The sequence below is a fragment of the Berghia stephanieae genome, chromosome 3 (genome assembly GCF_034508935.2).
Source record: "Berghia stephanieae isolate SIO BIC M18660-M18661 chromosome 3, UCSD_Bste_1.3, whole genome shotgun sequence".
Taxonomy (NCBI): domain Eukaryota; kingdom Metazoa; phylum Mollusca; class Gastropoda; order Nudibranchia; family Aeolidiidae; genus Berghia; species Berghia stephanieae.
Window position 1 is genome coordinate 2,867,894 of NC_088362.1, and position 26,347 is coordinate 2,894,240.

General features: G+C 36.5%; 2 protein-coding genes across 3 annotated transcripts in view; one reads left to right on the top strand and one right to left on the bottom strand.

Annotated features, from left to right (window-relative positions):
• Nucleotides 1–1,962: 1,962 nt before the first annotated feature.
• LOC144967025 (uncharacterized) lies at nt 1,963–14,755 on the top strand. Of its 2 annotated transcripts, XM_078903769.1 has the most exons (5): nt 1,963–2,121; nt 2,366–2,540; nt 5,805–6,946; nt 11,570–11,749; nt 12,272–14,755. In XM_078903769.1, the coding sequence occupies exons 3-5, from the start codon at nt 5,820–5,822 to the stop codon at nt 12,924–12,926; spliced, it is 1,962 nt and encodes a 653-aa protein (XP_078759895.1). In that variant the 5' UTR covers nt 1,963–2,121; nt 2,366–2,540; nt 5,805–5,819; the 3' UTR covers nt 12,927–14,755. The 2 variants fall into 2 exon arrangements, with proteins under 2 accessions (XP_078759895.1, XP_078759894.1); XM_078903768.1 differs by having other exon boundaries at nt 1,963–2,540.
• A 3,271-nt stretch (nt 14,756–18,026) lies between these two features.
• Nucleotides 18,027–26,347, bottom strand: part of LOC144967026 (uncharacterized) — an 11,217-nt gene continuing 2,896 nt past the window's right edge. Inside the window, exons 2-4 of the mRNA XM_078903770.1 lie at nt 25,979–26,118; nt 23,492–23,624; nt 18,027–20,413 (exon numbers count right to left, since the gene is read on the bottom strand). Coding sequence (XP_078759896.1) covers nt 20,057–20,413; nt 23,492–23,624; nt 25,979–26,118 — 630 coding nt within the window. The 3' untranslated portion in view covers nt 18,027–20,056. The remainder of the gene's footprint in view (nt 20,414–23,491; nt 23,625–25,978; nt 26,119–26,347) is intronic.

The window sequence follows — 26,347 nt, forward strand, 5'->3', positions numbered from 1 at the left end:
ATTCACACCCAGCCGACACAAAATAGACTTTTCCTCATCAAACAAAAAAGTAACAAGTGCATTCTATACAGAATGTTGTTCAGCAAAATGATGTCTACAACACAGTGTTTAGTATTTATAGCTGTAATCAATGCATTTCTTTAGATTTTGTGATGTACAAGAGAAATCAGAATGAGAACATTGTCGGTTGCATCGTAACGAATGTGACGATTTTCCTATGGGTGGTAAGGACAGGGTTTATCATCATCATCATTGCCTTTTTCATCCTGGGTCAGGGTATAGGCCACAGACAAACAGTTTCCATCCTTCTCTATCCTGAGATAACATTTTTATCTCATTCCAGGTCTTACCACTTCTCTGTCTATCAGCTTCTTTAATTCTTCTCCATGTTCCTCGTGGCCTTCCCCTTGATCTTCTGCCCTGAGGGTTCCAGTCAAATACTTTCTTTGTTATATGTGACCCTCCGTCTCAAAACGGTATTATGTCGGGATGATTCATAACCCAAAAATGTAAATTTAGAGATAGAATGATGACAAATCGGACCTTAGAAGTTTTTGTAAAGCAATAAATAGTATTTATATTCCACCATGACGTAGAGAAAGTAAACCAAAGTTTGATATTTATGGAAATGAATTCAATTTCCCTAACATAGTGTATCCCGACATAATACCGCTTTGACACGGTGGGTCACATATCAAGGGTCAATGACCTCAAATAAATATGAAAAGAAAACGTGTCATTCTCTCTCCCATCTTTGAGAACTATGATTTGAATGTCTGAAGAACGTCATGGTTCTGTAAAATTCAATAACAGAGTGGATTCTTTTTTGTCGCAGGAGTATACGAATTCTATGGACACCATTGGGCTTTTAGAAACATGATAGGTCAAGTTTATTATTCTGAATATTTGTTTCGACCTTATAACAAAAAAAAGGCTCGGGCATTGACACGATACTCCTGAAATACGAGGAAATATTATTATTATATAGGGAATGAGATTAGCGGAAGAGTAGCGTCCCTTGATTGGACGTCACTCATAGTATGTGACGTCACCGGCGGAAAAGTTATTAGAGAGAGAACGTCATGTTGGTTGTGCGCATGGGTCTCTCGTCCTCGCTTCCGGTGAAAGCGGCTTTAGACACTTCAAAACCAAATTGACGTTCTCTCTGTAAGGTGACGTCCAATCAAGGGACGCTACTCTTCCGCTAATCTCATTCCCTATAGATAGTTCGACGATGACGTCACTCTGGTCCTTGTTATTGTTTTTTGCCATCCGCGTTTTGAGTAATGCTCACTAAACTGTATTAACCTGGCTATAAACGTTCAGGGATACACACAGTTTTGTGTGTTGGTCCGTTATACTTCCGGATGGCAATGTTGTGAGCTTCTTAGCCAAGCGCATACTATCTATAGCCCGAGATGAAAGATAATATTGATGCTGATAATACAAAAGACTGTTCACCAATTTTACGGGATGTTTTTTGGTTTATATTGATAAGATTGTTCTATATTGCTATTGGATCTGAGATTTCTACTTTGAAAGAGAGAGGGAGAGAGGGAGAGAGAGAGGGAGAGAGAGAGAGAGAGAGAGAGAGAGAGAGAGAGAGGAGAGAGAGAGAGAGGAAGAGAGAGAGAAAGAGAGAGAGAGAGAGAGGAGGAGAGAGAGAGAGGGAGGGAGGAGAGAGAGGAGGAGAGAGAGAGAGAGAGAGAAGAGAGAGAGAGAGAAAGAGAGAGAGAGAGGGGAGAGAGAGAGAGAGAGAGAGGAGAGAGATGGAATGAACACTTTGCGTTAGGCATAGTGGACGCGAAGTGATAAAAGAAGCGTCGGGGTTCGGGGTCAGGGGTGGAGGGCAGGGGTCAGGGGTCAGGGGGGGGGGGGCAGAGAGTCTTTCGCCCCCCAACCAGTGTACCGTGACAAGAGAGTTTCGTCCTGTGTTCAATCGTAATAAAAGAGTACGCGTTGTCAACACTAACTATGGAATAGAATTTGTATAGATACATTTTTCATTTACAACAACAATGTCAACACATGAACGTTATGTCTGATCATAACATGAACCAGAACAAATGTGACCTTCCGTCCCAAAACGGTATCATGTCGGGAGGATTCAGACCCCAAAAAGTGAATTTAGAGATAGAATTATGATAAATTGGAGCTCAGAAGTTTTTGCAATGCAAGAAATAGTCTTTATACTCCACGATAACGTACAGAAATTAAACCCAAGTTGGATATTTGTGGCTATAAATTCAATTTCCCTTACCGAGTGGATCCCGACATAACACCGCTTTGATACGGTGGGTCACAAATGCTTCAACTGGTCTCCATTAGAACTGGTCATATGAAATTATTATTTTGTTCGTGGCAGTGTTGAATTTGCGGCGACAACTGTGTGAAATGAACTACGGTAACTCAAAGTGAACAATACTATAATATATTTTTCAAAAGTTCCTCGGGGAGTTCTAATGTGCTAGTTCGTCATTATCGTTAAAAATACGCAATTGTTTTTTATTCTTGAATTACCGCTACGCTACACAATTCTGGTGAGTCACAGGAAATACATTTTAGAATAAGAACACAATAGAATGCCTTAATTATGTGTATAAGTTAAAACGAAATTAGGATAGGCATTTTTTCAACTTTAGTTTGCCATCTTCTATTATGAGATATCAAATGATCAGATTCATGCTCAGAAAAGTGACAATAATATTTATGAATGTTGACATCTTTGCATAAGTTCAAACTTTACATAACCTTTAAAATCCACTGTAATCGTGTTAAAAAGGATTCATAACGTGGGAGAGTATCCTCTTATTAAAATTATGGGGTTAATTAACCGGTAGATAACCACGCCTCTCGGACAATTGTCATAATATAAACAATGGCAGTGATTGGTAGACACAGCAAACTACACAGGTTTTACTATCGATGGTATGTGTTAAGTAAAATATCCACTGTTCTACCGCTTGATCAGTAGAATCAACACAGAAAACTATGTGTAAACGTAAACGTTTGTTAATATGATCGAGAAAACCATGTGATAACTAGTCACCCATTTGTCAATATAAAAACAATAACAACGATCAGATGGAGGTCGAATTCGTTCACGTTATTGTTTATAAACAACCAACTATGTTTGTCCGAGCACGTGTGAAGGTGTGTCACATTTTCCAAGTTTTCATTGGTGAAAAATCTACTGGTTAATAAGCGGTGTAAAGTGTAAACACTCCCCCATCATATTACACAGCAGCCTCTTATGGTTCTCACACTACTATGTTATGACGATCGGCCCAATCAGCAAAGTCCGGTCCGCATTCGTGCACCGTCGCGAACCCGCCGGGTAGCATCGTCACAACACACCTTTCGACTAGATGCTCTGCCGTCTCGGGTTCTTGCCCCCAGCGGGGACATATTGGACAGGAAGTTAGACCCCACCGATGTAACGCACTTGCCCATATTACACAGACTAAGCCTTTCCAGTCCCGATAAAAGCGATGCAACGGCGGCCATCGTTGTTCTAAACAATGAAAATCGGTACTTTTTATTCTTCATGCCAGCTAGAACTTTTCATATTTCTTGTGATCAGAATGTGTGAAAGTCAAAACATGATCAGATTTATAATTTATTTTCCCCTCTGGATACGCCTTTATGCTCGTCGGAGAAATATTTCATAAGCGCGTCCGCCATTGTTCAGATAGTTTAGAGCCAGTTATTAACTTACCTTGCGTCATTACGAGGGAAGTGACGTTACGACAGTTGAAGGTATTTATTGAGTCTTTGGAAAAGGCTAGGTAAGGAAGGAGTTCATCGTGAACTGTAGCTGGAGAACCCAAATGTGACCCTTCGCATCAAAACGGTATTAAGTCGGGATGGTTAAGATGTTGAAAATTGAATTTATAGCCAGAAATATCAGTCTTGTATTGAGTTTGTATGTTTTATTGAGGAGAATGGATACCATATTTTAGGGTGCTAATGCCAACAATTTATATTTTTGACCATTTTAACATTAAATTCGGCTTTTAAGCATCTGGTTCGTTCCGACATAATACCGTTTTGAGAAGGTGGTTCACAAATATCAATCAGCCTATTATTTCAAAGTAATCACCCTCTGTGTTTTGTCCTCTGAAAATAATTAATAATGTGAAGTTGAATGTAAGCTTCAATTTAATTACAAAAACAGATCAAATGAACGTTTCGGGTTTCCCCTTTATCAACAAAACAGGATGAATGAAACACCACATATGAATGAGATGCCACTACCACATTATCTCATTCATCTGTGGTGTTTCATTCATCCTGCTTTGTTGATAAAGGGGAAACCCGAAACGTTCATTTGATCTGTTTTTGTAATTAAATTGAAGCTTACATTCAACTTCACGTTATTATTTATGTCTTCGAGCTTCGAGCAGCAACATTTACATTATCCTCTGAAACGACATCATGTCAGGATGAACAGGATGCCCAAAAAAGAGATTTTAACTCTCTCCTTACCAGCTATTTTAAATTATTGGGTTTTATATAGCGCAATATCCACTAAATGTGCTCAAAGCGCTTTACAAGGGGTCCCTGGTCAACAGCAACATTTAACATGTAGGACGAGACATGACGTCTGTTAGGCGATATTACAATTTTTCGGACAAAGACAACGCTGTTAATGACCAGGTACTCATTTTACACCTGAGTACGGTGAGAGAATTGAGTAAAGAGCCTTTTCCAAGGACTCAACTATGCGCCGAGCGCAAGGCTCGAACCCAGGACCTTCCGATCCGAATGCGAGTGTCATACCACTAGACCACATAGCCGCACTATTTTCAGAATTTTACCCCAAAACGTCACACTCCCCCAACACACAAATAAATTTTTCAAACAGATTAGCAACGAGTATATTCTATATTTTGTTCAGAATAATTAGCTCTGCAACACAGTGTCGAGTTTTATGGCTATAACTATAACAAAATGAAATCAGAATAAGAAAATTGCGTCTATGTGGTCTAGTGGTATGACACTCGCTTTCGGATCGGAAGGTCCTGGGTTCGAGCCTCGCTCGATGCATAGTTGAGTCCTTGGAAAAGACTCTTTACTCACATTCTCTCACCGTACTCAGGTGTAAAATGAGTACCTGGCCGTTAACAGCGTTGTCTTTGTCCGAAAAATTGTAATATTGCCTAACAGGCGTCATGTCTCGTCCTACATGTTAAATGTTGCTGTTGACCAGGGACCCCTTGTAAAGCGCTTTGAGCACGTTAAGTGGATATTGCGCTATATAAAAGCTCAATTTTTTAAAACGAATGTGACGATTTTCCTATGGGTGGTAGGGAGCGGGTTAAGATTAAATAACTATAACTTCGGGATATTCATGGTGTATTACTTAAAAGAACAGCTCTAAGTATTGTATTTCGTTTACATTACATTTCAATTTTTAGCATTCAAATCAACTCAACATAATACCGTTTTGAGGGGATGTGTTACATACAACCGATTTCTTATTCCTCCTTAAGAGCCACTAGGCCCATGGAGCCGGAGTTTATCCCGATTACTATAGCGTGAAGAGGGAAATAGCAATTTCTTGCTACTATTCGGATAGGATGCTAGTCTATCACAAATTACTTTCCGTCAGATCAAACAGACCCAGCAACTCAAACACTGCTGGGTGGACAAGGGGGGGGGGGGGTTCAGAAATATATCTCGACTGCATCCGGGATCGATCTCGGCCCCTATGCTTGTGAAGCGAGTGCTCTACCAACTGAGCTATCGAAACTCTCATTTCTTATTCATTTAACCCTTTACTTTTTTTTTTCCATCCGCAGATAAAACAACTGAAGATGTCCAGACAATCCCAGATTTCGTTGTTTTTCCTGGGCACCATGCTCTATGTTGTCCTTTTCATCGTCACCTGGTCCACCTTTTCAACGGTCAAAGTAACTAAATACCAGGATACATTTTCCAAAAATGGTACACCGAGCATTGGACACCAGCTGCCATTTCTAGGAGAAGAAGACGATGATAAAGTGTGTCCCTTTCCTATCGTCAACCCCTTCACCAAAGCGGTCATGGAGTACGTTTTCGAGCATCCTACAGTTGATTGTACGCACAATGCCAGCATGCCTGGACTAGTCTTCCTCTATCGACAAACTTGGCTCAAAGTCAATAAGACAAAAGCAATGCAATTAACAATTGAATACGAATATTGCCGATATACACCTTTGAAAATGGAGAGTGGCAGCGATTACGATCTACAACCTTACGTATGGTCTGAAAAGTTTTCAGACAAAATTCATTTAAAGAAAGAAGATGACTATTTATATGTCAGATGTTATAATAAAGAACTTATTGTATCCAGGTCTTTCATTTCCAGGTTTATCATGAAGGCACGAGTGGAAGAAAGGGCCCATCGTAAACACCAGAACCACTTAAAATCCAAAACTCCGTCAGAGACGTTGAATATCCTTTTAGTTGGTATCGACGGAATGTCCAAACAGGCGTTTGAAAGATCCATGCCAAAAACGAGAAATTTTCTTTTAAATGAATTCAAGGCAAAGGCATTGCATAAGTTTAATAAAGTGGGACAAAACACATTTCCAAACATAATACCTCTTCTCACGGGACTACACGAGGAAGAGCTTCTTCAACAGTGGACGTTCAAAGATTATTTCGACAAAATTGATCATTTGTTTATTTGGAATAAGTACAAAAAAGCTGGGTATCGTACAACTTTTTTGACTGATGTAACATGGATGTCAGCTTTTCATTACCAAAAAATGGGCTGGAAGAAACCTCCGTTTGACTACTTTGTAAGACCGATACAGGCAAAAACATATATCGATAGAGAACATGGAATCATGAAAGAAAACTGTATTGGAGATACACCGGAAGTTAAACATTTATTGGACTATGTGCTACAAATGACATCGGTATGGAACGAAACAACGGAGCAGACACATCAGAGACCGTGAGTGCAATGAATGCATAATAAAATATGACCCGTTATCTCAAACTTATAATGTCGATAAAACACATGCACGAAAGAGCCAATCTATAATACTCTTCAACAGTCGTAACGTCACTTTCTTCCTAATGACGCATGGTAACTTAGTAACACTGGCTCTAAACTATCGGAACAATGGCGCACACCCTTATGAAATATTTCTCCGGCGACCATAAAAGCGTATCCAGAGGGAAAAAAAAACATAAATTTGATCATGTTTTGACTTTTACACATTCTGATCACAAGGCATATGAAAAGTTCTAGCCAGCATGAAGAATATAAAATAATGATTTTCTTTGTTTAGAACCAAGATGGCCGCCGTTGCCGGACGGCGTGAGATCAGACTATTGAAAAAAAAGTGTGTATGAAACATGTCAGAGAAAGCAATGAGAAAGATATCAACAACAAAAATTTATCTCGAAACATTCCCTGCTTCGCAACGAGATCGAACCCCGGACCTCTTGATGACAAGTCAGACGTTCAAACATAACATCACAGAAGCTAGCTACCCAATAGACAGGTCTGAGGTTGATGCCTGGTCCACGCAGGCTGTTTATTTGTGGAATAATATTTTTCTTGTAATTTTTAGTTCTGTTTCGTCTGGCCCTATTTCATACACACCTTGTCAGATTCATACCTTACACCAGTCCCTGTATACTAATTATTCACTTCGATGTTTTTTTTTTTATATACGAAATTCCAGTTATGTCTAGAACCTTTTTAATGCCCCCCCCCCCCCCCCCAATAGATACAAATTAATTTATCCAGGATTATTTACTCGCAATCAAACGAAAGTATAGATAGTTCGAATTGACGTCACTCAGGCCTTTGTTATTGTTTTTGCCATCCGCGTTTGTGAGTTGTTCTCACTAAACTGTATTAACCAGACTATAAGAGTTCATGGTTACACAGAGTTTGTGTGTTGGTCCGTTATACTTCCGGATGGCAATGTTGTGAACTCCTTGGCCAAGCGCATTCTATCTATAGATAGTTCGAAGATGATGTCATTCTGGCCTTTGTTATTGTTTTTTGCCATCCGCGTTTATGAGTAATACTCACTGAACTGTATTAACCTGACTATAAATGTTCATGGATACACACCGTTTTGTGTGTTGGTCCTTCATACTTCCGGATGGCAATGTTGTGAGCTTCTTGGCCAAGCGCATACTATCTATACACACATTTAAAATCGTCGTTACTTTTTTTATCCCTTGGCGTAGGCTAATTATTTTCCACTGAGTTGTTTACCATTAGCCTTTCTGTGTACCGATGGTTGATGTTTTTGTTTTTGACGTGAAATTCGCTCACCACGACGCGCACATGCTAAAATAACCTTTTAGCCCCTTACCCTGGACAGGAAGTGTGTATTTTTATTATTTTTTTTTTTGCCATCTGTGTCTTCTTGAAACATTTTCAAGGCAGGAAAACACAATGCAAAATACCATCCATTAATCTACGCGATGCCACGACTTAGTTAAGAACAACATGCACGTGCCATTGGTCATCTTCAAGCTGGACAGTCTGTGACCAATGTCGCAAGAATGCTTAATATCACAAGGAGAACTGTACATGTAACTATTGCTGTTGGCTTGGGACCCCTTGTTAAGTGCTTTAAACACATTTAATGGATATTACGCTGAAGCTTTGTTTGTTTTGTGATTTTTATTCGCTGTTACCAATGTATGGCTTTTCAAATAATATAGATAGTGTGCGCTTGGCTAAGAAGCTCATAACATTGCCATCCGAAAGTATAACGGACCAACACACAAAACTGTGTGTATCCATGAACGTTTATAGTCTGGTTAATACAGTTCAGTGAGCATTACTCATAAACGCGGATGGCAAAAAACAATAACAAAGACCTGAGTGACGTCATCTTCGAACTATCTATAACCTCGAGAAAGACTAGCAACGTGAATAGAATTAGTAGACAACTAACAAATTATGATTAGGCTACAATTTTTTTGTTCACACTCGTGATCTCGGTATTTTAAAAACAATCATCTTCTCCTAAGTCATGAAACATCATAGCTTATTTCATTGCGATTATATCAAACCATAAGTTATGACAATTTTTACTTTGCCTCAAGACCTATAATATAACGACAAGTTAAAATAAAAATAATATTGTCACTAGGGTAATGATGGACGAATGGCCCAAATCATCGCCTTACAAATACTCGCGGGCCGGCATTGATAATAATAGGCTATGGTATTCATTCGTTGATCCGTCTTGTGCTAAATTGTCAATTCCTGGCCTTACACGGATTGTTAAACTTTATGGAATAAATCAATATGGGAAGAAATTACTACCTTGATCTGTCTCGCTGTCCCCACGATTAAAAATCTTATATCGATATGCATCATTTGTGACCCCTCGCCTCAAAACGGTATTAAGTCGGGATGATTAAGATGCTGAAAATTAAATCTGTAGCCAGAAATATCAGACTTGTGTTGAGTTTGTAAACTTTATTGAGAAGAATGAATATCATATTTCAGGTTGCTGAATACCAATAATCCATAATTTTGTCCAGTTTAAGTTTAATTTGACTTTTTAGCATCTGGGTTATCCTGACATAATACCGTTTTGAGACGTTGAGTCACATATGGCATCTTTCTGCTATAGCATAAATGAAAATGCCAACTGTCACACAAGAGTGACTGAAGACACTGGTGTGTGGAGTCATTACTTTGTTTTTCAATGCATAAGGGAATATTCCCCCCCCCCCCCCCTCTCCCCCTCTCCCCCTCCCCCCCCCCCCCCCCCCTCTCCCCCTCCATTTTTTTTTTTTGTTTGTTTATCCTCGCCGACCACATGCATGATCATATACGAGCTGTTTAGGAATGGATAAAAGGCAATTGTAAAAGAAGCGACTTTTGTTTGCTGATGGCACAACGAGTTTAGGGGATTATCAGAGAGGTAGGCGCAAAATTCTTGTGTCAATTCAAATGACAGCCCTCAACAACTCCAGATTAGTTGTTTTCAAAGACGACAAATCCGCTGATAATGATCCCTACATCTTTGCTTATATGTGACCCATTGTCTCAAAACGGTATTATGTCGGAACGAACCAGATGCTTAAAAGCCGAATTTAATGTTAAACTGGTCAAAAATATAAATTGTTGGCATTAGCACCCTAAAATATGGTATCCATTCTCCTCAATAAAACATACAAACTCAACACAAGACTGATATTTCTGGCTATATATTCAATTTTCAACATCTTAACCAATCCGACATAATACCGTTTTGAGGCGAAGGGTCACATATTAAACCATCATGATCAGTCATTATTGAACATTAAAAGCGGTTTCCTGCATGTTCAAAACCATTATCTAGGTTCATAACCTTTTTAAAGCATAGACATTTCACTTTATTTGTGGCTAGAAAGAGAAGCAAACAAAATACTTCCATAAATTTTGTCTTTGAACACTGTGTTGTAAAAGGGAATCTTTTGATTTTATGTACGACAAAGGATCTTATCAGGAACAAGTATAGGGAATGAGATTAGCGGAAGAGTAGCGTCCCTTGATTGGACGTCACCCATAGGCTGTGACGTCACCGGCGGAAAAGTTATTAGAGAGAGAACGTCATGTTGGTTGTGCGCATGCCGCGAGGATGACAGACGCATGCGCACAACCAACATGACGTTCTCTCTCTAATAACTTTTCCGCCGGTGACGTCACAGACTATGGGTGACGTCCAATCAAGGGACGCTACTCTTCCGCTAATCTCATTCCCTATGCTGTATGTATATATGTGACAGTGTCTCAAAATAATATTATGATGAGTTTAACAAGATGTCACAAGGTGATTTTTCGTTATCATGACTAAATATTTTGGATTTTAGTCTGTGTTACTTGTTTTAAAAAGTTATTTTCTTTGTCTTCATTTAAACATATAACTTAAGCCAAGTTTTGTAATTGGATTCAATAGTCTGATGTCACGTCGCTCAGCAACGGCGAGTAGCGTGGTTCTAAACAAAGAAAATTGGTACTTTTTATTCTTCATGCTGGTTAGAATTTTTCATATGTCTTGTAATCAGAATGTGTAAAAGTCAAAACATGATCAGATTTATAATGTTTTTTTCCTCTGGATACGCTTTTATGCTCGTCGGAGAAATTTACATAAAGGCGTCCGCCATTGTTCTGATAGTTTTGAGCCAGTTACTAAGTTACCATGCGTCATTACGAGGGAAGTGACGTTACGAATGTTGAAGCGTATTGTTACAAAACATTCAATTTTTAGAATTTAAATCAACCTTTCATAAACGTTTTCAGGCGGGTGGTCATATTGGTGTCAAAAGTCAAAGGGTAAAGTTGATAAAGTTTATGTTCAGAACATTGAAATTTTTTTAGGGTTTTTTATTCAGCAATAATTCTCTCGAGTTCACCATGCGTTAAAATCAAACAAATTTGTTCGATTCTCCATTCATATGAACTCGACAAAGTTAAGAACTTACACTCATTCTCTTCAATAATTTGTATTTACTAAAATTCCAGGTTTTTGATACTTGATGCCTGTTTGAAGCGTTGGGCCCCATTTTTCTGCATCTAATTTCTGGATTTTGTTTATTTCATTTACAGGGCAACTCCATACTTTTCCTACAACTTTTTCACCCGCTTGTCGCATGACTTCGCTTCCCTGGCCAGTCGAGGGGACGAGTTTTACCTCTCTTTCTTCCAGGACATCAAACGAAGGAACACCCATCATAACACAGTTATTGTGGTGTTCAGTGACCACGGGGGAAGGTTCGGGAAAGTCCGGTAGGTTTTTGGGGGTTTTTTTGGGGGGTGTAGTAGTAGTAGTAGTAGTAGTAGTAGTAGTAGTAGTAGTAGTAGTAGTAGTAGTAGTAGTAGAAGAAGAAGAAGAAGAAGAAGAAGAAGTAGTAGTAGTAGTAGTAGTAGTAGTAGTAGTAGTAGTAGTAGTAGTAGTAGTAGTAGTAGTAGTAGTAGTAGTAGTAGTGGTGGTGGTAGTGGTGGTAGTAGTGGTGGTAGTAGTGGTGGTAGTAGTGGTGGTAGTAGTGGTGGTAGTAGTAGTAGTAGTAGTAGTAGTAGTAGTAGTAGTAGTAGTAGTAGTAATAGAAAATCTGTGCTTCAAGAAGTCCCAGGTTTGAGAGTTTGTGTCTAGATAAGGGTCATTTATCGTCATCGATCGATATTTGGAGGACAAATTTTCTTTACTCGAAGTTGTGGACATCTGTTATTCTAAGTATCGTCTTTTTTAAGCCTTACTTTCAATGACATGTTTTACTTATTCGCTTCTATCTAATTTTTACTCAATTCCAGGAAAATGTTCCAAGGAATGTTAGAGTCCAGAATGCCATTTGTCTTCTTCGTCTTCCCACAATGGTTCCAGGAAAAATATCCCGATATTATGGCTACGTTTGCCAAAAACCAACACCGTCTGGCCACCTTCTTTGACATTCACGCCACTCTTCAAGATTTGTTAAACTTCTCACCAGTATCAACGATAGAAAAGGAAATAACAGCGCCGAAAAGAGGAATAAGCTTACTTCGGGAAATTCCGTTTGATAGGACGTGTAAGGATGCGGGGATTCCCCGAAAGTACTGCTTGTGTTCTCGTATTCAAATTGCTAAAACCCCGGAAACGATGACTACAGTTTTGGTGTACACTTTATACGAAGTCATTGTGTCCAAGACTAGAAAATATAGAGGAATTTGCAAACAGTTGACCTTGAAATCGGTGATTTCTGTGTTGCCAGTGGAGATGGAAAGTGCGGAGGAAACGAGATCTTATCATCAAGTGACAATAGAAACGTTCCCGGGAGATGCAACGTTCGAGGCTACATTGTCCTACGACACGAAGAGTTATAAAAGTGAAGTGGTGGGGGATGTTGTAAGATTGAATATGTACAGAGGACAAGATGAGTGTATGACTAAACTCAAGTTAAAGCCCTTTTGTTATTGTAGAAAAGATTAAATTACAAATAGAATGGAATATTCCCATAATAGGGAATGAGATTAGAGGAAGAGTAGCGTCCCTTGATTGGACGTCATCCATAGTCTGTGACGTCACCGGCGGAAAAGTTATTAGAGAGGGAGGACGAGAGACGCAGACTATGGGTGACGTCCAATCTAGGGACGCTACTCTTCCGCTAATCTTATTCCCTATATCACAAATTAAGGTCTCTAATGGAAATCTTCTTCTGCCTGGTATAATGCGTCTAATTAATTTGGAGGCGACGATATCTCTCAGAAGTGTACGATAAAAGGTGTTGTACACTATGGGGTGTGGAACCGTAGCCATCGTTGTGTTATAGCCTGATACTGAAATCCAAAAGTACTGGCAGTTTGACGTCATTATTTCGTTTTTGCACCGCCTAGTGAGTTGTCGTTAGTAGAGCTCATGGAAACAAGTTATTTCATTGGTTGAACTATTGAATACAACTCACAATTTGTTTTCTTTTGTGGCAAAAGACTGGCATTGAGACGTCGTTTTTTGGTCAGTGTCAGGCCATCACTTTACGATGGCCACGGTTGAACAGAATGGAGTGCCGTACGATAAGGGGTGATGTAAGACACGGGGTCTTGTACGACAATGATGGGTGCTGTACTAGGACTTCATATGTCACTGATGTTGTACGATATGAGATGCTGTGCGATATGGAGTCATGTAAGATATAGGGTGCTTGCACGACATAGGGTGCTGTATAATAAAGGGTACTGAACGATATGTTATGTTGGGCGTCAACGGGTGCTGTACAATATAAGTATAAGATGTTGAACAAAAAATGGTGCTGTACAGATATGGCCTTTTATTACGATAAGAGGGGGCGTTGCACGATAAAATATGCTGTACAATTAGTGATGCTGTAGGATGCTGTACAGATATGGCCTTTTATTACGATAAGGCGGGGTGTTGCACGATAAAAGATGCTGTACAATAAGTGTTGCTGTAGGGTGCTGTACAGATATGGCCTTTTATTGCGATAAGGCGGGGTGTTGCACGATAAAAGATGCTGTACAATAAGTGTTGCTGTAGGGTGCTGTACAGATATGCCTTTATTGCGATAAGGCGGGGTGTTGCACGATAAAAGATGCTGTACAATAAGTGTTGCTGTAGGGTGCTGTACAGATATGGCCTTTTATTGCGATAAGGCGGGGTGTTGCACGATAAAAGATGCTGTACAATAAGTGTTGCTGTAGGGTGCTGTAAAAATTAGGTGCTGTACGACAAGAGATGACATTTTTTGTTGGTTAAATCCGTGACGTACAATATGCCATTATTTTGCCATATGGAGTTTTATTTAAGGCATGTTAGTGCGGATATGTGGTCTGGTGGTATGTCACTCGCTTTCGGATCGGAAGGTCCTGGGTTCGAGCCTCGCTCGGCGCATAGTTGAGTCCTTGGAGAAGGCTCTTTACTCACATTCTCTCACCGTACTCTGTAAAATGAGTACCTGGCCGTTAACAGCGTTGTCTCTGTCCCAAAAAATTTGTAATATCGCCTAACAGGCGTCATGTCTCGTCCTACATGTTATGTGTTGCTGTTGGCCAGGGACCACTTGTAAAGCGCTTTGAGCACGTTTAGTGGATATTGCGCTATATAAAAGCTCAAATTTAGTCTGAATCATTTGTTTATATAAGCGAGTTACATTGTGTTAGTCGTTTTGTTCGTTCAGGAAAGATATGATAAGAAAGACAATTTATTGTTATCGACATTACCGAACGTTGAATTTCAATTTTATTATTTCACAACGTCCTTGTTCCTCATAAAAGAGAATTTATAAAATTGCATGGATACTATTATCCCAGTTTATTTTGTCGTTTTGTTGTTTGTTTTTTGTTTTTTTTTTTAATTGGGTTTTTTTTTCAGCGTAAATATACGTGAATACATCGTCGCCATAGATTCTCAACTTTGTGTTTATACATTTTTATGCATGCCACTTTCTGTAAACTAATTTCCATTTTTTTTGGATGAATAAAGTTTATATAATTTAATATTATTATTATTATTATTATTATTATTATTATTATTATTTTTTATTATTATTATTATTATTTATTATTTTATTATTATTATTATTATTATTTATTATTATTATTATTATTATTATTATTATTATTATTATTATTATTATTATTATTTATTATTATTATTATTTTATTATTTATTATTATTATTATTATTATTATTATTATTATTATTATTATTATTATTATTATTATTATTATGATTATTATTATTATATTATATTATTATTATTATTATTATTATTATTATTATTATATTATTATTATATTATTATTATATATTATTATTATTATTATTATTATTATTATTATTATTATTATTATTATTATTACTATTATGTATTATTATTATACTATATTATTATTATTATTATTATTATTATATTATTATTATTATTATTATTATTATTATTATTATTATTACTACTACTACTACTACTATTATTATTATTATTATTATTATTATTATTATTATTATTATTATTATTATTATTATTATTATTATTATTATTATTATTATTAGCTAGCTATCTTCTGGACGGGGCGGTAATATTAGACTTAAACCTACCCAGGGTCGAACAAATACATTTGCCTTTGACTTCGAGTCTGGGACTCAATCTAATTAGAATCAATACCTCATCATCCCTACCACCAGTCGAGTGTGCTGAAATCTGTGTGCACCCATTTGCAGGTACTCCTGGGAGAAAAGCAATTTATAGGGAATGAGATTAGCGGAAGAGTAGCGTCCCTTGATTGGACGTCACCCACAGTCTGTGACGGCACCGGCGGAAAAGTTATTAGAGAGAGAACGTTATGTTGGTTGTGCGCATGCGTCTCTCGTCCTCGCCGCTGCATTATTTTGATGAAAACAGTTCCTTGAACATCATTGTTTGTAGAAAACGTTTGCATAGTAGTCAAGAACCCCTTTGTCCATTGAATAAATATTTTATGAAAGTTCATGGAGTAAGACTGTTGAATGTGTAGTCATGCCTTGTATATTGTGTATTGTCTACACGTTTCATACTTCCAAATTATTTTTGTTGTGGATTAGATGGAGATGTCTTCGTCATACCTGCCTACTTTTACGGATCGTCCGTAATTGTTACGGAAATTAGGTAACAATTTCGGACATACGGAAATGGAAGAAATATTACGGATTTTGATTTCACAGAAATTTGGTCGTAGCGTTGGAGAAAAAAAAACAATTATTTTTTTTTTCTTTTAAGTTCCCGCAGCAGTTATCCAAGAAAGAAAAGAAAAAAGTTCCCTTAAAGTTATAAAGGCTACTGTTCAGTTCACGCCCTTGATAGCTTAGTCACATGCCAGCTCGTAATGGTGGAAGTCTACAACATTTATTTTACGTTATAGAAGGTTGTAGATACGCAGTATTTTTTTTGTTGTTGTTGTTAATTGGTGGAGCATTACTAAAATTGTACCATTTGTTACTTATGAATTTTGTGTTGGCTACTGATTTTAAAATGTGCAAGCAGACAGGTATGCTTTGTCGCTGGGTGGGGATCCTGACCTCCTATAGCGGGCAGGGAGGTACATACTGTGTCTTCTATCCCCTTATAACTTATATCTGTTTTCCAACATGTTTTCTGTCTTTGTCTCGGAATGGGATTACTTAGTTGTTTTTTTTCCTGGCCCTGGTCGGAGTCTTGGCTGGGAGGGAAACAGTCAAATGCATAGTTATTGTTTTGGGAGATGATATTTTTGTCCTTGTAAATCATCTCTCTGTTATGTATTATTATATTTGTTATTTTTTAATGTATAATGTCAGCGTTTGAGTGTATTCCTCTTTGATGGATTTTGTGCTTGTGTCCGGATGAGACTTATAGGTGATCTCAAACTAAGTACATTGGTGATATGCTCTTGGAATCTACATCTGATCCCTATTTATTCCCAGTTCCCCTATGTCTTACTTTCTCTTGGGTGCTTCAATTGTAATTCTAGAACTTTTTACTATCCCATTTTCTTCCTTTATACTGGCGCTGATAGAACCTAAATGTGTTGCAAGCGCCGTAAAACCCTTAAAAACAAACAAAACATCTGCTTTGTCGTCGTTGTCGTTGTCATCAGCGTTTCAATTGTTGCAGATCAGATGTGTGATGATTTCTACACTTTTGAGACGTTGGTCTTTGATTTGGTGCAAATTAATTACAACTTTTGCTTTTGATTAACTCGAATTAATCCTTTTATAAAACTCCTAATTTTAATAAAATTATGTATTTATGGTTTATGCTATATTTTTAAAATTGTTATTATTGTAGCAATTCTTACAGCTTCAACTATTTTGTTGACAAACTACGCATTTACAGATTAATCAAATCTTTTGCATGTTTGATACTATTGACTTTTCCAATTTTTTCATCATTCATGAGAATAAATTTTATCAACTGAACACAACTTCTTTGACTTGGTAACGATTTTAGAATATCAATATCAAATTCAAATATTTCTTTGTACAGGGCCCATATATACAATTATAGTACTTAAAATACCCCCCCCCCCCCCTTCCTTAAGCTACATATTTCTGGCTAAAAATTTTATTTTCATTATCTAAACCACCAAGACATAATAAACTTTCGAGGCGATGAGTCACAAATTACGTAACAGATGAGTATGAGTGGAGTGGAAAATACTATGCAATTTACTCTGTTTATTTCTAATTTTCATTGTCATCCCGCTGGTTAACCGTTTTCACTACACTACAATCATTTTTGTTTTAACTCACTCAATCTAGCACTGACTATATCCGTATTTTATACAGCTACTATGCTATTTATTACATTTTTCTGAGACAAATTATAGGCGTAGTGTCAAAGCTAATGTTTTTAGTTTTTGCATGTTAATGGTATTTGAATAAAACTAGCTGTGTAAATGCTCATTTTTTATATATTTTTTCCAATTTTGAAAAGTGGCAAAAATCTCTAGGATTGAGTGAGTTAAAAGACTATTTCAGAGTGTAAGAAAAAAAAAAAAAACAGAAGAAAGAGAAACAAAAAAAGAAAGGAACAAAAAAAAAAAAAGCAAATATAAAAGCTTTTGATTTTCAATGTTAAACATTTTTTATTACAAAAAAAATAATTTCCAATCAATCATCAAATGAATTATGATTGGTCTTTTTTTTACAATAAGAAAAGTGTCATCATTTTGAAGACTCATGATTCAGTGATCATACTACATTGGAAGACCAGCAGCATTGCTAAGGCTGAGTGCATTCATTTTCGCCTCCTGTTCGTGAATAACCGGTGTGTTTCATAGACGCAATTTCTGGAATTTACTCACAATAAACACGTGAAACATACAAGCAAACAAAATTACGTGTAACCTAAAACGTGGGAGGCCTTCCAAAAGCTCCTACATCCCCAGTATTCTTTGTTTTTTATAATGTTCTAGTAGGGGGTTTGGGAGGGGGGAGACTTTTTTTTATAATGTTCTTGTCGTGGGTTTAGGAAGAGGGGGGGGGGGGGGACTTTTTTTAAAAAAAGTTTTCCCCCTCTCAAACCCCCTACTAGAACATTATAAAAAACAAAGAATACTAGGGATGTAGAAGCTTTCTGAAGGCCTCCCTAAAATGTTTATATTACGATTCAAACATTTATTTAATGAGACCTAATCATCCAAAAGTTCTACGAACAATAATAAAGAAACTGTGTGTGTTGTTTCATTTTGTTGGTAGGAAACTGAAAGAAATTTTAATTCGGAGATAAAGCATTTGCGCTCAGGTCCTGTTCGGTTCAGCAACTAAAAACTCGTGAGTTGAACTCACTTTGCTATGATAAAACAAGAGACTAACTCAGAGGAAAGGTCAAATGGAGGGCAAGACGAACCAGACGGGAAATGAATGCACTCAGTTTGCGGCCTTACAGATAGAATAGTTTATAATAAAACATGAGATTTATGATAATCCATTACGTATCCTCAAATTCAACTTTCCCAATCTCTTTGTTTTTATTGGGAGAATTCAGCCCCAATAAAAATATGGAAAAAACAATTGATCTGCCCTTGCAAGTACAGTGCAATCTCTCTACAACAACATTGGTGGGACCAAAATAAAGTGTTGTTGTAAAGAGTTGTTATAGAAGAGCAAGCAGGGGGTGGGGGGGGGGGAGGGGACAAAGGGGAACTGAGAACATATAGGTATCAGATGTAGATTCCAAGAGCATACCACCAATGTACTTAGTTTGAGATCACCATTAAGTCTCATCTGGACACAAGCACAAGGTCCGACAAAGAGAAATACACTCAAATGCGTACATTCAAAATAACAAATATAATAATACAAAACAGAGAGATGATTTACAAGGAAAAAAATAAAATTTCCCAAAACAATAACTATGCATTTGACTGTTTCCCTCCCAGTCAGGACTCCGGCCAGGGCATAGGACTAAACCAAGTAATCTCATCCCAAGACAAAGACAGAAAGCAAGTTGGAAAACAGATATAAGGAGATAGAAGACACAGTAAGTACTTCCCTGCCCACTATGGGAGGTCAGGATCCCCACCCAGAAAATAGCAACGTGATACAACAACTCCCATCGTCAACAGCTGATAAAGATCAATCCAACTGCCTTGTATCCAAATTGCACTGTATATAGTAAGGTGACTTCCTCCTTTCCACCATTAAAGCTGGCTGACAGATTTGGATCAGTCGACAACCTGCCCCCCCCCCCCCCCACATACACACACACACCCAACCACCTTGAAATATTCTTTTATTATCACAGATAATAATGTGAAATTGAATGTAAGCTTCAATTTAATTACAAAAACATATCAAATGATTCATCTTAACTACGCCACTACCACATCATCTCATTCATCTGTGGTGTTTCATTCATCCTGTTTTGTTGATAAAGGGGAAACCCGAAACGTTCATTTGATCTGTTTTTGTAATTAAATTGAAGCTTACATTCAACTTCACATTATTAATTATTTTCACAGGATAAAATCAATTTCACATTGTTATCTATTTCTTCGAGCTTCGAGCCGCAACATTTATATTTTATTATCACATAAAACTATAATCAGGAAAACAATAAAATACAAAAAGGTATTATACGAATAGACTCAAGTCTTCCGACTATACACAATAGACTCTTCAAATTGTGTCATATTTCTCTGATTTCTAGATTCTCCTTCATTTCCTTTGTATTTTCTCCTCTGCTTTAAACTGCTGACTATTGTGGGGCGGCCGATAAATGCATTTTTGCCGTCAAAGAAAGTGTCTCTCTCAGCATCAAACCGAACTGCTTCCATCTGAATGTGTAAGTTTGGGGGAAGATCGAGCTTGGCCATGTCTTCATAAGACGATCTGTCTTTGACTGGAGTGGAGAAGAACACAATGATGTCATCCAATGTTTGAAGGTCAGTGAGTTCTGTGTTGGGTACGAAGTGGTCAAACTCCGACATGAGCTTGGTCAGAAGCTGAAATTAAAGAAAAAAAAAAAAACAATAAATTATACAAAAGAAAAAACTATAAATTATACAAAGTAAAAGAAAAACTATAAATTATACAAAACAAAGAAAAACTATAAATTATACAAAGTAAAAGAAAAACAATAAATTATACAAATCAAAGAAAAACTATAAATTATACAAAACAAAAGAAAAATTATAAATTATACAAAACAAAAGAAAAATAACCTTGTGCGTCTTCATAGATTGACAAAATGAATGATAAAAAAAGGACCAAGTATCCTCAAGAAGCTCAGATGTGATTGGAAGAATTTAGATTAGAAAGAGCTTGATTGTATTTTATTTTGTAACATTATGTCTGCCCATCCCAAAATACTTTGCTCCAAGAGAATTTTTTTTCAAAAAGTCCCAAATAATGTGTTGTCCTACAGGGAATAGCACTGTTACAAACTTATCAATATGTGACCCTCCATCTCAAAACGGTATTATGTCGGGATGATTCAGACCCCTAAAAAGTGAATTTGGAGATAGAATAATGAGAAATTGGACCTTGGAAGTTTTGTAAAGCAAGAAATAGTATTTATACTCCAGCATGACGTAGAGAAATTAAACCCAAGTTTGATATTGGTGGCTATAAATTCAATTTCCCTCACCGAGTGGATCCCGACATAATACCGCTTTGAGACCGTTGGTCACATATGTGAACATGAAAAATATACAATAAAATTCTCTTCACAATCCCCGTGTTTATCTTGAAGGTAATGGGAAGACTGAAATAACCCAGTCAGTCATAAGCTGCGATGAAATGCAGTTCTGCCTACTATGACTAAACATTCGTAGAATAAAAAATTTTTTACTCCAATTTCAGAACTTTATCCGTATCTCAAAGTCATTAAAACTTAATGAAAATGAAAGTTGATGCCAGACTAACATAATTTTAAGGAATTTTTAAAATGTTATTCAATCCTTGTAAATTGTTGATTTTTTAAGTGTTATTCAATCCTTGTAAATTGTTGATTTTTTAAGTGTTATTCAATCCTTGTAAATTGTTGATTTTTTAAGTGTTATTCAATCCCTGTAAATTGTTGATTTTTTAAGTGTTATTCAATCCTTGTAAATTGTTGATTTTTTAAGTGTTATTCAATCCTTGTAAATTGTTGATTTTTTAAGTGTTATTCAATCCTTGTAAATTGTTGATTTTTAAAGTGTTATTCAATCCTTGTAAATTGTTGATTTTTAAAGTGTTATTCAATCCTTGTTAATTGTTGATTTTTAACGTGAACTCTAGCAACTACAAATTTTATCTCCTATAAATGATAAATTTTTAAATGTTGAAGTTTGCAGGTCTGGTCATGTCACAAAGTGAAATAGGCTTAGGAGTTCCAGGCCACATCGCATGCGACAAACCATTAACAACATTTGTATCAAATTTGAAGACTTCAGGGGAAAAACGATCAAAGTCACATTTTTCAGCGTTTGATAAAATAAAAATTAAAGTTTGGATACCCATTGAAAGCGCCACATGATAATATGAATTGAACTGAATGTGAATTACTAAACGTATATATTTTGACCACAAGTCAGATGCATATAAAAACAAGCTCTTGGTTGATTTTAATACCAAATTATTGTGACATTAGAACAGTAAGGATCTTTCGGAATACCAAATTATTGTGACATTAGAACAGTAAGGGTCTTTCGGACTTTGATCAATTTTCCCCCTTGGCCTTCATTTGAATTCCACACTGGTCCTACCAGAATATTCAGACAAAATGCATTTGGATGAAGACAATCTCGGCAAACCGGTGCCACATGACTTAATAGATGATAAAAACAAACAACCCATAGATATTTCTCCTAGAATTAATTGATGAAAACGAGGAGGATAGATTATTTGTCGAAAAGATCATTACTGGTGATGAGACGTGGGTCTAGTTTACAGTTACAATTCAGTGACTCCAAAACAATCGGCTGAATGGTCGTTTCCAAATTTGCATTGTCCCAAACGTCCAAAAACAGAGAAAAGTAGACTGTAGCTAATACTGATAGATTTTTGTGATTGCCAAAGAATTGTTCATAAGGAGTTTGTACCACGAGATCAGATCGTTTGACTAGTATTTTTACACTGAAGTTTTGAAATGCCTGTGTGAAAATGTATGAAGAAAGCAACCTGAACTTTGGGCATCTGAAAATTGGTATCTTCTTCATGACAATGCTAGGCCACATACAACATTGTGGTGCAAAATTATTTAGCTAAAAACAGTGTTGTTTTTAAAATCACTTTTGGCCATTCTTAGGCTATTTAAATACATGTCATTCCCTGTCTTCCTCTAGCTCTCTTTCCTTCTATCATCCCAGATGTTACCAACTTTTCTATTAACGAAAGAGTGAAAATGGGGAGGCTTCGTATGCGAATAATACAATGGACGTTCGGGTACAAACCTTTCGTCAGCACAATTGTTGTGCTGATGAAGGGTTTGTAACTGAAACGTCCATTGTCTGTATTGTTCCCATACGAAGCCTCTCCATTTTCACTCTTTCATTAGTATTTTACGATCACCGGCTTCAGGCAGCCCCTACCATTTTCAACTTTTCTATTCCATCTCTTCTCCACACATGTCCCAGAAACCATAACTGCCTCTTTATGATGGTATCTATCAATATTCTTCCTTTCCTCACCTTTGCCAACACCTCCTCATTCATATACTTGTCTGTCCACGATAACCTCAACACATCCACATCTCAAATGCCTCTAACCGCCTCGTACATTCTTTGTCAAGCGTCCACGTTTCACAACCATATAAAAGGATACTTATAACATATGTTTCAACTACTTTCATTCTGATCTTAAACTGTAGGTTGTTGTCTGACACAACTAGACACATTTTATGAACCACATTTTTTTGCTATGGACATTTTTTACCTTCAATTTAATCTCACCCTACACACACAGCTTTAATAAAGTACAATATCCATGAAATGTGCCCAAAGATCATAACAATTTTTATGCATCTTGTGGAAAATATTGAAAAACAATAAACAAGAGCATGCTATGAGCCCCAAGAGTCTGAGCAATAAATACTTTACCTGAAATTTAACGTGTCTATCTGTGACAGGGGAATGAAGATCTATGGAACTTCCAACGATGGACTGTGCAATGGCAGTCACTTTATCAGCAACATCAAGAGGTGGAATGTAGCCTCGTACACTGACCAGTCCGCTAGAAGAGACAAATAAACAAGATTTCTTTTTAAATTGATGAATAATATACCAAAAAAATGTGAGAAAAAAAAGGCATAGATAAACATTAAGTCATTGGCATCTAATAAATATATCCAATAGGTTATTGTTTGTTTGGTTTTTAAGGGTTTTACGGCTTGCAACACATTTAAGTTATATCAGCGCCAGTAAAAAGGAAGAAAATGGGATAGTAAAAGGTTCTAGAATTACAATTAAAGTACAAAAGAAAAGGTAAGACAAAGGGGAATTGGTTCAAATAGGAAACAGATGTAGATTCCAAGAGCACACTGTCAAAGTACTTAGTTTGAGATCACCTAAAAGTCTCACCCAGACACAAGCACAGGTCCCAACTAAGAGGAATACACTCAAATGTTTACAAATCATATAATATAATATGTAAACTAAACATAATACAATGCATAACAGAGAGATGATTTACAAGGAAAAAAATATCATCTTCCAAAACTATAACTATACATTCGACTGTATACCTCCCAGCCAAGGAACTATGGCCAGGGCCAGGACAAAACCAAGTAATCTCATTCCAAGACAACAACAGGAAACAATTGGAAAACGGGTTGGGGGGATAGAAGACACAGCACGTACCCCACTATGGGAGGTCAGGATCCCCACCCAGTCCGATAGGTTAGGTTATGCTTGAAGACGTGCCAGACATATATATCCATTAGGGTTTTTATTCATTTTATCAACTCACTCAACCCTAACACCGACTATATTCGTAATTTACCCGGGTTACTTTTACCCCATGTCTATTTATTACATTATTCTGAGACAAATTATAGGCGTAGTATCAAAGCTACGGTCTTTAGTTTTTACATGTTAATGATAGTTGAATAAAACTATCTATCTACATGCTCATTTTTATTACATTCTTTCCAATTTTGAAAAGTAGCAAAAATCTCTAGGATTGAGTGAGTTAAGACTGAGCTTTTCTAATTGACATAAAAAGTGAAATAAAAATAAATATTGACCACTTGCTTCCTGTTTGTTTGTTTTTTCAAGTGCAATCTTTTTTCAATTAAATAAATTAAAATATTTTTGGTAATTTCATCTTGCTTATTTCACAGACCTAAAGAAAGGACTTTAAAACTGGGGAAGGTTTAACATTCTTTTGGGTACTTATTTTTGAAGCTTAATTTTTATTCTGTATTTCATCTTGATTCCTCAAGCTTAGGAATTGTCAATAGGCCATGACCGTCACGGCAAACTGGTCGATAGTATTGGCAGTCAATCTCTACCAACTCCAAATGGAATCTTTGAAGTAAATTTACAATCTTTTTTAAGTACTGTTATGTCAATGAGGATGGTATAATTATAATTAGTTGAATTCTCGACAAATAAAGATGCTGATAAAAAGGACAGATGTGCTCATCCTCTTGTCTTATATATAAAGATTCGAGGTGGTCAGTGATGAAAATTGTTATCTGAGAGTACAGCAAAGCTGTATCTATTATCTGTATCTATTAAATGAAAAAAAAAAAATTAAAGTCTATATTCGCATTTCCGTCACAAAATGGCTGACACCAGATTGAGGCAGCATGAGAATGACAAGCTAAGACAAAGCAACATTTGAATTCGGCGCAAAATCTCAATTAAAATAGCCCCCCCCCCCCCTCCCCTAGCGCCAATTGAATATTCCGATGAAAGAAATGATACCATTGGTTCAATTTATAGTATTTCTGTAGAAAGTTGGATTGGAATACATTATTGTTTTTTTATCACACCGACCATATCTTTGTCATGTTTATGTAAGATTGATGTCAATAAAGCATTGTCGATAAACCCACTCTAGTAATCACTAAAACATAAAACTAAAATTTTAAAAAGCTATTCTGAGATCAAAATTCTGAAACATTCTATAAGAAATTAGGATGGTCGACAGATTAAGATCATAATGTTGTCATATTCTAGAGTAAACACTTTGTCCTTATCTCCTAAAGCGTACATTTATACGTACCATAGGATTGAAGGCATCTATCTGGAATCATGTTGGAATAAATTGTCTGAAATAGCAATTCTTATCAAGTTTATTAAATCAAACTCTTTCACCTGAATTTGGAATTTGATTTTAACAATGCGCCCAGAGCCTCCAACTAGGGGGATAGGTTGCGCAATATAAGTGTGCATTATTATTATTATTATTATTATTATTATTATTATTATTATTATTATTATTATTATTATTATTATTATTTATATATTATTTTATGGTTAGTTAAGCTTGAAATCCAATTTTAAACAACAGGCTCTCCTTGACATAATACCATTTTGAGACCATTAGTCACAAATATAGACAAACTTATACAAACTTACTCCTTTTTCTTTAGAGAATCTAATCGGGACGCTGTGCTTGGGCCATCTTTCGGCCCCCACTTTCTGACTGGTGATGACCATTCTTCACCTTCAGAAGGCTGTGTCTTACCACCTTTCTTGAAAAAATTTGTCCACGATGCCTGCAAAATAAAGAAAAGATCTATTTAAAAAATTAAGAAAAAAAATAAAAGTTTTTCCACTGTTTAAATGATGAAAATAAACGAATAAATAAATGGATGACTAAGCAGAGAAAGAAAGAAAGAAATAAAGTAACCTTACTCACTCCTACTTTTTTTTTTTAAAAAGAGTACAATCCCACAGACAAGAACACAAAACTACAGAAATCCTTTCTTCATTAGAACTATCTCG

Bases quoted from the DNA above. Each gene is read 5' to 3' on its own strand.
- LOC144967025 (XM_078903768.1), top strand. From the start codon at position 5,820: ATGTCCAGACAATCCCAGATTTCGTTGTTTTTCCTGGGCACCATGCTC. The intron at 6,947-11,569 runs GTGAGTGCAATG...TTTCATTTACAG, and splicing joins GAGCAGACACATCAGAGACC to GGCAACTCCATACTTTTCCT. The intron at 11,750-12,271 runs GTAGGTTTTTGG...ACTCAATTCCAG, and splicing joins GGAAGGTTCGGGAAAGTCCG to GAAAATGTTCCAAGGAATGT.